The sequence below is a fragment of the Labrus mixtus genome, chromosome 3 (assembly GCF_963584025.1).
Source record: "Labrus mixtus chromosome 3, fLabMix1.1, whole genome shotgun sequence".
Lineage (NCBI taxonomy): Eukaryota > Metazoa > Chordata > Actinopteri > Labriformes > Labridae > Labrus > Labrus mixtus.
The window spans coordinates 3,985,098-3,999,114 of NC_083614.1; the positions used below are offsets into that span (position 1 = coordinate 3,985,098).

Genomic DNA, 14,017 nt, shown 5'->3' on the forward strand with positions numbered 1-14,017 from the left:
AACTTTACTTCAAGTAAACAGGTCCTATGCAGCATGTCTGTATTTGTTGTATGTTGGTTAAAACGAACGAAGCATGAGGTAACAAACAGCTAAAGAAACACACCATGCTGTCAGCACTCAGCCAACTGGTGGATCCTTGTTGCCTCTTTCATTTGTCTCTCAGAACAGAGCAAAAAAAGGTACAAAAATTATCAATATGCCGGGCTTCAGGAAGTAAATGGTAAACGGACTTGAGCTTGTATATTTCTTTTCTAGTCTTCTGACTACTAAATGTGCTTTTACACCACAGGTCACACCTACACATTCACACACTGATGGTAGAGGCTGCTGTGTAAAGAGTCCATCAGTATTAAAGGGGACATATTATGAAAAATCCACTCTTACAGTGTTTCTGAACATATATTTGGGTAACCTGAGTGTCTACTGACCCACAAAATGTGAAATAAACCCATCTAGTCCTTTGTTTGTGGTCTGTATAAGTCTTACAACACAGAGAAAAATGCTCTATTTCTAATGTGCTCTCCTTGTGATGTCACAGTGGGATTCTGGTAAAAAAAAATCCCCTCACCTCCCCTGGTATCTCCACCCATGGACTCCACCCCCAGACTAGAACAAAATTTTAGTGCAGGTCTGATATTTTTATTCTCTCTACAGAGGAGTGATGTCTACTGTGAAAACTCAGGGGGAGCCCAAACCCCACACCCTAGCGGAGCATTCTGAGAGAGCTGGTTTATACAGGGTCACAAACCTCCTCTGGTGTTTGATTCATGTTATATTTTGACCAAAGCACAGCACAGATGTTTCATTTAGACCACAGGGGACTGTTTGAAAAGGTGGAGAAGGGGGATAATATGTCCTCATTAACTCATCCATTCATACACATTCAAACCCCACCTCATATTGCATGGAACATGTTGCTGCAGGAGCTGGAGATCGACAACCAACTGTCCAGTTGAGAAACGACTGACTCTACCAACTGAGCCACAGCTGCCGCAGCTGAAACTGGTTAGTGTTCCAGCCTCATGTAAAGATGAAGTCCACCAAGCAGGCGGCTCAGGTTTGAATCGTAGGGTGACCTTATTTTCAAACCTCCAAATAAGGACACTTTGACCTCTAACCCACATGTATGGACCCACAGATGCTCCTGCTCTGATCACAAGTGTTGGTAGGTAAAGGTGTCCTCCTGAGCAGCTCGTTTAAGTTGGTCATCAGCGGCGTTTGCTTCACTGAAATAAATCATTACAGTTCAACTTCCTGTCTGTCCTCACCGGTTGTGTTTGCTTGTTTTAATCTGGCGCTGTATGTCAACATTTTCACCGTGGGTGACTGAAAACGGACACCTGCTGTGTGCGCAGAACGCAGCATATTCATTGGCTGCTACTCTCAAAGGAAGCTGTAACTCTCCTGGAGCTCTTTGAAAGACGCGGACTTCCTGTTCAGTATGACAGCTCGCCTACCTGTCGTTACACAGCAGGTCGTGTTAGCATGATAAGCTAAACTAGCGAAGCAAAAGCTGCAAGCTGCAAGCCTTTGATTGATTGACACATGACCTTTAACCTGTGATGTATTAGTGATGTTTTTCTATTGGTTAAAACAGCAGCAGCATTGGCAACAACATTTGTTGACATATATAGAGACCAATCAGTGGTGTTGGCATGGCAACTGGGACAGGGACTGACCAAAACCAGGATATTTGTGAGGACTCGGGTCACTTGGATCCAGGACGGTCAAATCGGAATGTAATGACATCAGCCGACTGTCCTTAATGACATCAGCCTGGCATCTAGCACCACTGTTAGGAATCTAGGAGTTCTATTTGATCAAGATATGTCCTTTAGCTCTCACATCAGTCAAGTTTCAAGAACTGCCTACTTTCACCTTCGTAATATATCCAAGATCAGGAATATCCTGTCGCAAAGTGATGCAGAAAAACTAGTTCATGCATTTGTTACCTCCAGATTGGATTATTGTAATTCTCTTTTGTCTGGGTGCTCTGGCAAATCTCTAAAGACTCTTCAACTAGTCCAGAACACTGCAGCTCGTGTACTGACCAGAACCAGGAAAAGGGACCACATCACTCCTGTGTTGGCTTCTCTGCACTGGCTCCCTATACAGTCTAGAATAGAATTCAAGATCCTTCTTCTCACCTACAAAGCTCTAAATGGCCAGGCACCATCTTACCTGAAGGAGCTACTAGTGCCGTACTGTCCCTCGAGAGCGTTGCGGTCCCGGAGTGCAGGCCTGCTGGTGGTACCTACAGTCTCCAAGTGTACTATGGGGGGTAAAGCCTTCAGTTATCGGGCTCCTCTCCTCTGGAACCGCCTTCCAGCCGGGGTCCGGGAGGCAGACTCAGTCTGTATTTTTAAGAATAGACTTAAAACTTTCCTTTTTGATAAATCTTATAGTTAGGGCTGGTGCTGGTGTAGACCAGCTCTTAGTTATGCTGCTATAGGCTTAGACTACCGGGGTAACTGGCACCCTGAGCTCCTCTCTCTCTCTCTCTCTCTCTCTCTCTCGCTCTCTCTCTCTCTCTCTGTGCATATACAGTACATCATATTACTGCATGTATCTATCTATAAATCTCAGTCACTAACCTCCTACTTTCCTGGGAGCTCTTGAGCTCTCCTAGGCTCCTCAAGATCGTCAGTTGACGGCTTGCCAGAACAACCCCCACCCCACCACTACCCCCTCCCCACCGGATCGTGGGTTGGCGGCCTGCCAGAACAACCCCCCCCACACACACACCCCCTTCCCTCCCCACCGGATTGCTGATGGACGGTCTACCTCCCCCCACCCCCTTGCTCCCTATCCCTCTTCCTGCATCTTATCCCATCTCTCCCCCTATCCCTTTCCAAGCCCGTTGCAGTCTAGGCCTGTGAAGACTGTTTCGTCATGAGCCGGGGATCCGGCCGAAGATTTCTGCCTTTTAATAAGACAGTTTTTTCTTACCACTGTAACTTTTGCTGCTCATGATGGATAGGCCGGATCTTTGTAACATCTTTTACCTGCTTTTTGTAACATAACAATGAGTAAGGTCTTTTTACCTGCTCTTTTGTAATGTTAACAGACAAAGAGTAAGGTATTTTATCTGCTTCTTGTAAAGTGTCTTGAGATAACACTTGTTATGAGTTGATGCTATACAAATAAAAATTGATTGATTGATTGATTGTCAACTTATTCTCTACTCTCTCTCTCTCCCTGATTTCAGACTCTATCCAGTCTGTCCTATTAAAGAAAGGAAAGAATAAAGAACCTCTCAAACACCCTGTTAAGTTTCTCTTTGCTGTGTCCATGAATGTAAGCAGTCAAATAACTCAAAATTGATTGATTAAATTTATTTATGAAACAGATTTTTCTGATGGCAAAGTCTCACCGTGTGAGCGCTGCAGTTTAACTCGACAACATATTGAGCTCAGCACTAAAAACTTTGAGGATTTAGATCCAAACACATAAATCCTTTAAATCATTAATGGTGGAATAAACAGGAAGTCCTCAGGGGAGCAGCATGGCAGCAGATTCCATCTATTTCCTACTTTACACCCCGACAACTCACTGAGAATCTGTCTGCTGCTTCCTTTCTTCTTCTTCTTCACTTCTGATAACACATAACTCTGTTTTATTACATCCAGTACCTCGAGCTTTAGGCTCTACAGTCTTACTCTCTCTGCCTCAAATCACCAGATTTAGAGGCTCTGCTGACACATATCTCAGCTTCCTGTGTTTGTATCTACAATAAGTCGTCCATTATCGTCATCCACAGCCTGCGTGACCCGTCCTGTCCCCCTCTGTGACCTCACTGCTCAGATCTGTGGACACTCTGGTGAGGCAGGTTAGAGCTCCATGGTATTAATAGCTTCAACCTCATGAATCTTTCAGGCTCAATCATGAGAGAGGAGCGGGACTCAGGGGATGAATTAATACAGAAGACCAGCGGGGGCGTTTCTTTATACATGAGTTATGCTTCAGCTCTTCATATAGTCTGGAACACAGCGGTTTTATATAAGACAAGTCTAAACCACAGTGTGAGTGTGTGGGAGGCCGGGCGTGAGAGGGTGAGGCAGAGAGAAAAGGACGAGAACGTGTGAATATATTATGAATATATTTTCTGCACACTCCTGTGAACATATTTGTCCACTCCAGTCAGCAGGTGAGTGAGCCTGAGAGAGCTTGAATAAGATCAATTTGATGCATGAGTACAATGACACTTCTGAAGGAATAATTGTATCAAGAGAGAGAGAGAGAGAGAGAGAGAGAGAGAGAGCGAGAGAGCGAGAGAGCGAGCGAGCGGGGGATGGGGCCAGAGTGAGAAGACGAGGGAGAAGAGGTCAGGGTTTGCAGCAGGAAGAGAAAATGAAATATAGAAATGCAGGTTGTTGTTATTTTTTACTCCATCTCTGCACTGTGGAGATATTTCACTCCAGCACTGAACTGCAGCTCTGGCCAAAGATCAACGTGCTGGAGGGTGAAGGGGGGGGGGGGGGGGAGAGAGAGGAGAGGATGGAATGAGGTGAGAACAGGGCGAGTCAAATGATGGAGTGTTAAAATAAGGAAATATAAAATGTGGGAGTGAAAAAGAAGTGCAGAGCAGACATGGCGACCACGAGAGAGAGGAAACAAAACTAATCATCATGAATGGAAATGATGCCAGACAGTGTGAGCTTCAGGTGTGCTTCCTATGGGTGCACACTGAATAACCTGAGGTCATGCAAAGATGGAGGAAGTTGCTTTTTAATTTATTTTGTGTATATTGGAGTGGGAGTTCTTAAAACGATTCAAATTCAAGGAGGTGCGATCAGAGCATCGACTGTAACTTTGCTGAACGACCCAGACCTAACCAATCGGTCCTGATGATGATGATGATGGGAGACCATGAGTGATAGCTTGGATTGTTTGAACAGAGCACTGCATGAATAATGTCTGCAGGTCTGAACTGAAATCATTTTAAAACTCCAGTTCGAAATACAGAGAACGAGAAGGAGGCTCTGAAGGAATGCACACTCTGAGATGTCAACAGCTTCTTCTTCTACTCCTCATTAATAATAAGTAGAGAGCCACAGAAGAAACACAGGCCATCAATAATGCAGAGCACAAAAACGCTTCTGCACAAATAGTTGCAGCTACAAGCCAAGTCCTGCAGAGAGCCTCTGAGGCATGCTGCTGCAGCTCTGGAGCCTCTAAAGGCAGTGCAGGGGTGGGGGTTGGTTTATACGTCTCTTTTGGGGGGCTGTGTTGGTGCATGAGCTTGTAAACCATGAATAACAAAGTGATGGCTATTAGAGCAGCAAAACACAAAACTGAATGCACGTTTTTCTTCCTGTTTTAATTCCTCTATCAGAGCGCCATGCTCAGATGCTTTCACCGTGGTCGAGCATTTGCTGCTGTGGGCAATTAACCTCGTGGCTTTGGTCATAATTAATACTGAAAACATCAGATATGAAGCCGTTCAGCTACACAATCAGCATCACAACAACACTTGGAAAGGTAATTAAAAACTCCTCAGAGAGTTACGCCGGAGGTTAGACGACACACGAGCACAGAAACAACGAGGAGACTTTCCTCCCAAATAACGACGGTGAAACGTCACAATGTTCCCTCAAAAATACAGTTAAGTTTCATCACATTCAAAAACAAACACGACAACATCGTCTGATATACCACGTGTGTGTACATTTCTATAAGTGTGTGCATGAATGTGAGTGTGTGTGTCACAAGTGTATGTGTGTGTGTGTGTGTGTGTGTGTGTGTGTGTGTGTGTGTGTGTGTGTGTGTGTGTGTGTGCATGTGTGTGTGTGTGTGTATGTGTGTGTGTGTGTGTGTGATTCATGCATGTCACAAACTATTGATCCCTCCACAGACTGTTGATTGATCTCCGATGGTGCTCGTGCACATGCATATCTTAATGTTGCATTAGATGTTCTTTTGTGTGTAAACAATAAATGTTATTGATAATCAGACCCCAGACAATCTGTCTGTCATGACCCCTGACCCCTGACCCCTGACCCCTGATATATCACCTCTTTCCATGAGGAATGACCTTTGAACCCTCGGTTTTTTTAAAGGTGTTCATATGGAACACGAAGAGAACACAGCTCAGTGACATGAAACATCCTTAGAGGTGTTATAAAACATTAAACAGATAAAACTTCAGTCAGATGAACAACCCATATATTTAAAGGAGATCTGTTATCCTCACTTTGACCATTAACAATGTCAGCCTCTGCCTGAAACGCTTCATTTCAGCTACTGTCTCTTTAAGGCCCCACCTCCCCGTGTGCCCACTGTCCTCTGATTGGACAGCTCTGTTTCGAAGACGCAGGGACATTTGAGTGAACTTCTGGGTGGGCGTGTCTGACGGCTTTGCTCCATGCTTTGCTCTGATAGGCCGGAAGAACCTGAGGCTCAGGTTCTAGCCAAGTTCTCGTAACGTCCGGGGATTAGGCAATCAGCGGTGTATCTTTTGTTTAAAAAAACTTTGCTGAGGTTTAGTACGGACATCCAACATCTTGACATTATATGTATGTAAATACGGATCAGCAGAATAGATCCCCTGGTTTAAAATCAAGCAAATTAAGCGCTGTACAAGAAGACCTGAGTAAGATTACAAACAGAGTGGAGCTCTGAATGTTATCTGGTATTATATTTGAGCTCCACGCTCTCTGAGCAGGACCGGCATCAATCAGTCAGACTGAACAAAGACTACTGAGATGTGTCAAAGCTCAGGTGCTGGAAGTATCACAAAGAAAAAATCATATGGACATAATCTGCTGATGCAACATCTCCTTCTTTTGTGTGTTTTCCTCTCGTCCCTCGTCCACAGTCACACACACTGCACCGCCACTTTAACCAGCTGCCTCACGCCTCAGCCTCCTCTGATCCCTGTGTGTTCCTGCTTGTGATTCACACACACACACACACACACACACACACTAAACACTGCACAGCCACAATCTCCCATCACTAAAGTGTGTAAAGATGAGCTGCATCATGCCTACGACTGCTGGGGCAGAACGTTGAAAACACACACTGGTGCTCCCTCCTGCGTTCACTGCACAGTAAATGTTGTCACACTGTGACACAGCATCTGTCTGCAGCGGTGACCTCTGACCTCTCTCGGCCCCCCGGGTGGTGACTCACCGATCTCACAGCTCTCTCCAGAGAAGCCCTGCGAGCAGTAGCAGCTATATCCGTCCCCTTCCTGCAGGCAGCTCCCTCCATGGAGACACGGGTTGGTCTGGCACGGGTTATTCTCCACTGGAGAGACAGAAACACAAGTTTGAACTTTCATGTAAATGTTATTTTAAACAGAGAGAGCGTCCTGAAAGAGCCTTTAATGTTCACATCTGTGACGGGCAGTGAGAAGCATTATGCTCCTGAGCCCGTCCTCCGCCCTCCATCAGAGGTAAAGATGAGCGTTGGCAGACTGTAGCTGGACTTGTCCACATCAGTCTGACTTTGTTACAAGGTGACTGACTGTCCCTCTGACTGATTCTCACCAGGCGGAGGACAAACATTGAGTCAAGCCCTCCTGCTGTTCGGTCCGAGTCCTCCTGATGAGCCGAGGTCCTCAGAAACATTCTCTTACAGAGGGAGGTAATAAACACATTTTACGATGCTGCGCTATAACTCCATGCTTCTTTGGCAGCATAACGGGTGGAGATAGAGGAGATGAAGTCATAATTATTGCTCTTTTATTTTTAGGATGGGAGAGGGGGAGGAGGAGAATCTGACAAGGACGGTTTGTTGTGCAGAGCAGACGTAAGGATTTTATATTCTGTGTGCAGAAAAAGGGACCGTGGGGAACTGACTAGATTAACTGGCTTTTTATTATCCAATCCTGATAGGACTGCTGGCCCTGACACAATCTGTCAGAGCATCTAATACACTGCATCTTCTCCATAATAACAGCCTGACTCACTTCATGATGTATGAGCAGGGAGACGCTGTGCAGAACACAGAGTGCAGTTCAGCTCACAGTCTGGGGACACTCTCTGTGATACGTGTGGGATTGTTTGTGTGTGTGTGTGTGTGTGTGTGTGCTCCTGGATGTTTGTCTGACCCCGACTCTGTGCAGGCTGCTGATATATACAGTAACATCAGTGTGTGTTCAATTTCCTGTGAAACATGGAGCACTGCAGCAGAGAGGCTGCTGGGTGATACAGCGGGCAGGAGAGATGATGGGAAGGCTGACTTTGATCCACTGAAAGAAGAAAACCATTAGAGACTGGATCGTTTCTAAAGTCCACAGGAGGAGGAAAAAAACAGAACTGAACATGATGTAAAACATTGCATGAAGGGAAATGATGTTCTGATGGAGATGGTGAAGAAAGGCTGGTTACATGCACATCACGTCTGTGTAGGCATGAAGAGGAGACAACATCCTCTCACTTCAACATGAACATCTCAGGGCTTTTACCCAAGAGTTCAACATTTAAACACACAGTATGTCAAATCCACCACCAGGGGGCTGTCAATCAAAACAATAACAAAAAGATGATGCCGAGGCTGGCCGTAGTCAAGACAACCTGAAGACGAGAATATGTTTACAGACGATCTAATGGAGTATAATTGACATGATGTCTTTATCTCAGCAGCTCACACAGCAACAGGATGGCAGTGGTCTTTAGCATCTGGTGTTTCCACGGCAACCATAAACATCGTGTCTGTCATGGCGGCTGCCTGTAAAAGACACGTCCCGTTACAATTATAAAATTACGGATTTCTCTAGTTTTGATAACTGTTGGAAATATTTGAGGTAATGTAAGAACTCAACAATAAATGATATATAACAAACTGTAGGTTCAGTCCATTTTTAATTAATTTAGATATTTGAATGTAAACATTCTCATAAAATTCTACATATTATACCTTTAACACTTTGTCTGCTTTTAGAAGTTAATATATTAATGTGTTTAAATATGTTAAAGACACAGTCAGACACTTCCTCCTTCAAAATAAAATACAGACTTCTCCTAAAGTAAAGACAGAGTCAGCAGCTTGTTCCTTCAAAATAAAAGACAGACTTCTCCTAAAGTGAAGACAGAATCAGCAGATTGTTCCTTCAAAATAAAAGACAGACTTCTCCTAAAGTAAAGACAGAGTCAGCAGCTTGTTCCTTCAAAATAAAAGACTTCTCCTAAAGTAAAGACAGAGTCAGCAGCTTGTTCCTTCAAAATAAAAGACAGACTTCTCCTAAAGTAAAGACAGAGTCAGCAGATTGTTCCTTCAAAATAAAAGACAGACTTCTCCTAAAGTGAAGCTGCTCTATTGTCTCTTCTGGGCCTCCATACATGTGTGGTGGTGACTGTGTCTGCAGAGACTCTGTCCTCTGACTGGATTTTACTGTTCTGCTTTGTTCTGGTTGACTCGGGACGTTTCTGGGCGGAGCTAGTGTGTTTCCTCCAGCCAATGACAGAGCAGCAGGTGAGTTTAGGAGTGGATACAATTCAGTGATTGGACGCCATTCAAACCGGTGAATATGACGGACGTGGATGTAGCAGCAAAGAAGAGAAAATATAATCAGAGTGAGGAGAAACACCAAGTGGATAAAGCTTGTTCTAAAACGAGGGTGAACCTTGTGTTGTCTTTTACCCGTGGACGTGGAGTTGGTCTACTTCCTGTTGGACAGGCAGGTGACAAACACCGGCGGTTAGCTTGTGCTAGCGTGATTTATTAGCGTTTCATGAAAACAAATGTTATTTTCGGTCACCCTGCAGTGGGCGTGCGCTTCTAATGGCCATGGTGCATTAAAAGAAAAGGCAGCTTTCCCCTGAGCTGCCAGCACTCTGGTTCTGTGAATGTTGTTGTGAAGAGCAGCTGATTAGACTGGAAACCAGCCACACTGAAACACAGACGATTACAAAGGTAATCTGGACGTCCACAGTATTGCTACTAAAAGATGCGTATCCATGTTGGTCCATTCTGCTCACAAAGGTTCATTGACGTAGTTGGACGGGGTCTACTTGAGTCTCCTTGCAGATAATAACCTGTGAGCTGAGCTGTAGCAGAGCAGGACATTGATCCAATCTGCAGACAATTAGTAAAGACTCATTACACACAAATGAGACTCTTGCTCTTCACCATCTGTCCACACACAGCTGACTGCAGTCTGAGCGCTGACTCTGTGTGTACAGTGTACATGAAGCCTCAGTTAAGGAGACGCTGCAGCAATAAACATCACTTTGATTGAACAATCAGGTTTCTCTGAGGACATTTAGCTGCTTTCAGAAGGAGGGTGACATGAAACTTAAATGAAAAATATGCAAACAGATGAGAAACAAATGAATCATGATGGAGAGAAAAAAGGACCCATGGAGAGAAACATAAAATATTAAAGTGTAGTAAACAGAGACACAGGAATAAGCCGAGGAACAGGATTTGTGAAATAAACATGGAGACGTATTATAAATGACATGGGTGCAATGAGCTCATCATGAAACAGATCATGAGGATAATGGAGCACCTCTTTAATCCTGTGCAGAATGACCTTGAATATGCCCTGTGGGATATTTTACTGCTTTACAGGGTCATCTTAAAGGTCCAATCAGTGAGATGTGTAGAGAGTGAAATGATAAAGGTATCTTACTATATGATCAGACATTAAGGAAACATGCTATGTTGAAGAGCTGGCTTCTCTGACAACAATGCAGCAGCCAGTATGTCCTCCTTCTAACTTTAGATTCTGCTCCTGAATGCTCTGGATTTGTTTGGACCAGAGAAGGTAGGCGCTTTTAAGACACCCCCCCCCCCCCCCCCCCCCCCCACACACACACACACACACACACGGCCGTTTTGGACGCCCCTCGGTTTGTCAGATATGAGAGCAGTTATCAGGTCAACAGGTGTTGCAGTGATGGAAGCGGTCAAGAGAAGTGGTTGAGATAGAAGTGATTGTACCCGACCTAAAAAGCCTCTGCATGTTTCTAATAAGCTCCACGAGCAGAAACGTGCTCAAACTAGGATCAATATTGGAGATGCTTTTGAAAAATGGAGAGAGGTTAGAACACAGAAAGGTTTACAGACCCATGCAGAGCTGGATAAACACTGAAGCTTCAGAGTCCACCACATGGTGACCTGTGTGAGCATCCACTCTAGAGAGGAGGGGGGGGGAGAGAGAGTTACAGATTCACAGATCCTTTAAGGTATTCTTGAGATGATGTATTTCCCCACCCTCTCAGGAAGGAGAGTATCTGCGGGTGGCAGATTATTTAGGAAGAGGAAGAGGATTGAGATAAGGCAAACGTCTCGCATCCTGTGAAGTCTGAGGAGGATTTAAACAAATTCAACATAATGGGAGCACGCTGAAAAGGTTGTGCTGACAGAAACAGTGAACTCTGCATGAATAAGAGACAAACACATCAGCAACACTGCACACACACACACTCTACATTCCCTGTATAAACTCCTGCTTATCGCCCGGCGTGTTGCTCTGCTCGGACTCACTGAAGCTTGTAATAGCGTTGCTGAGACAGAGATCACGCCTCAGCCTGTTCAAGTGTTCTCCGTCTATGAGCGTGATAAGCCATCACCTGCACCCAGCGAGAGCCCCCCTGTTCAAATGTGACGCTACAGTACTTCTCTAAAAGGCGCTGAGGCTTACAGAGCAGCTATATGGACAGCTCAGCAAGAGTACAATGCTAAGTCGATGACATCATCACCTGGGTCACTCCATGTGTCTGAAGTGTGAAACTTCCATGATGTCTCCAGTGAAGGAGTGTTATGAGCGTTCCAGAGCTGGCAGAAGGTCAGTCCTCGAGTCCCTGCAGCTGACGAATCAGTTACTTCCTGAATCAGGGCTTGTAACACGATTGACCACAAGAAAGGATTCAGACGCCACCCTGCATACTTTAAGACGGCTGTGTACACGGATATCGCAGCTCATGGATCTTCAGCAGTGGTAGTAGCTCAGTCTGAAGGTCCTTTGGTTGGGAACTGGAGGGATGCCACTTCAAGTTCCGGTGTGGACCAAGTCTGGAAATCGATCTGTTAGCTGGTGCCAGGTCACATCCTGAGTACCGCCGAGGTGCAGGGAGCAAATACTCAACCCCCACCAGCTCAGGAGCACCCATGGTGGTCAGCCCCCTCACTCTGACATCACTGCATCAGGGTAAAGGCCACAGGTCCTGTTTGTGCATGTGTGCATGTGTGTGTGTGTGTGTTGCATGTTCAATAACAGAGTAAAAGTCATTTCCATTTGGGGATTAATAAAGCATATCTTCTTCTTTGTTACTTGTATTCTCGCTGTGTATGCATGACTGTCATGCACATTGAGGTGAAAGCATCTCTTCATCTTGTTGTACAAATAAAGACAATAAAGGCTTTCTATTCTATCCCGCTCTGTTGATGGTCACATCATCGAGGGGAGGCGCAGCGAGGTGTAAAGACACGATGACGCCTCCCACAGATCTAAGGAGAGACAAACTCTGCAGGGGAGGGGGAGGCTACTCCACATGTAGAGCCTAAACATGGAGAAGTATAAACATGTAAATGAGGATCGATGGGCGCCCTGTACTGAGCACGGCCGTGCTATTCATCTGGGGTGCAGCTGGAGCAGGAACAGACAGCTCTCAAGTTCAGAGTAATGAGTAATGCAGAGCACACCAGGAGCGTTCAGATCGACTTTAAAGTTTAATGCATATAAAACATTAGAGAGAAGAACGCGTTTCACACAGTGGCTTCCTCAGGGTCGCCCTCAGAGCAAATTCACACGGACATTTGAGAGTTTTCCATTTTCAGTTTCACCTCTTTTAGGTTGTATAAAGCGTGTTCCTCTTTCCTGCACAAGGAAACACACACACACACACACACACACACACACACACACACACACACACACACACACACACACACACACACACACACACACACACACACACACACACACACACACACACACACCATGAACAAGCATGACTCTTGCAGTTAGCCACACAACCAGAAGCCTGAGACAGCAGAAAGCTGCCGATGAGCCCTCTTTGTAAACACCTCTTGAACCGAGCGTCACACTGAATCAGCTGAGTCAGCAGGTATGAACTACCACACAGACTGATGGAGGAACTGAAGGTCTGTTAATGGAACTTTAACCTAAATAAACTGTACTGTCCGGGATGTCTGAGTGGTGGAAAAAGGGCAGATTTGGAATCCTATCTTTCAAATGATCCGGCTAAGGAATCCCTGAATCCCAGAAACAGGTAGCATGAACACAAATTCTCTGCAGTGTTTGGTCCATATGTCATCACAAAGAAGACCTGAACTCGACTTGTTCTGACACCGAGTGTTTCAGCAGTAAGCACTGTTAACATCCCCTGACACTGTCCGCTCTGCCTTCATTATCAGTGAGAATGAAGTCAGGCAGGCAATATGGCCGCTCCAAAACCCCAGCTGCTTCTCCTCAGTAGCAGAAAATAGCTCAACCCCAACCGGTCTCACCGTAAACCTTAATGGCAGGTGGCTCTATTTATGACAGCATGTTCCCACATGAGTGTCAGAAATGTTAACTGACTGTGAATGAGTAATAAACATGTGAAAGTAAGTGGTGTTAAACAGAGGTGATGTTGTTTGTTGCTTAATGAAACCCTTCACACCCTCAGGGACTCGAACTGCCAATTTCCACATACTCTGTGCCCGCTACGATCTGTCAGAGCCACAGATTTGTTCCGTTGTTGGTCTGGAGCATGAGCGCAGCCATGAACAGCTGTAAACACGAGTTCACAAGTTCACAAGATCACAGAAGAACTACAAGATCACAGGAGAACTACAAGACCACAGGAGAACTACAAGATCACATGAGAACTACAAGATCACAGGAGAACTACAAGACCACAGGAGAACTACAAGATCACAGGAGAACTACAAGACCACAGGAGAACTACAAGATCACTGGAGAACTACAAGACCACAGGAGAACTACAAGATCACTGGAGAACTACAAGATCACAAGAGAACTACAAGACTACATAGACTTGCTGCGTATTTGAAACGGGGCAGAGCGTAGTGACGCTGCTGGCACGCTCTGGAGACG

At 45.2% G+C, this 14,017-nt stretch overlaps 1 protein-coding gene across 1 annotated transcript in view; it reads right to left on the bottom strand.

Annotated features, from left to right (window-relative positions):
• LOC132971999 (neurocan core protein-like) overlaps positions 1-14,017 on the bottom strand; it is a 113,554-nt gene that overhangs the window by 43,837 nt on the left and 55,700 nt on the right. The window contains exon 10 of the mRNA XM_061034832.1: positions 7,135-7,251. Within this exon, the coding sequence (XP_060890815.1) occupies positions 7,135-7,251 (117 nt within the window). The remainder of the gene's footprint in view (positions 1-7,134; positions 7,252-14,017) is intronic.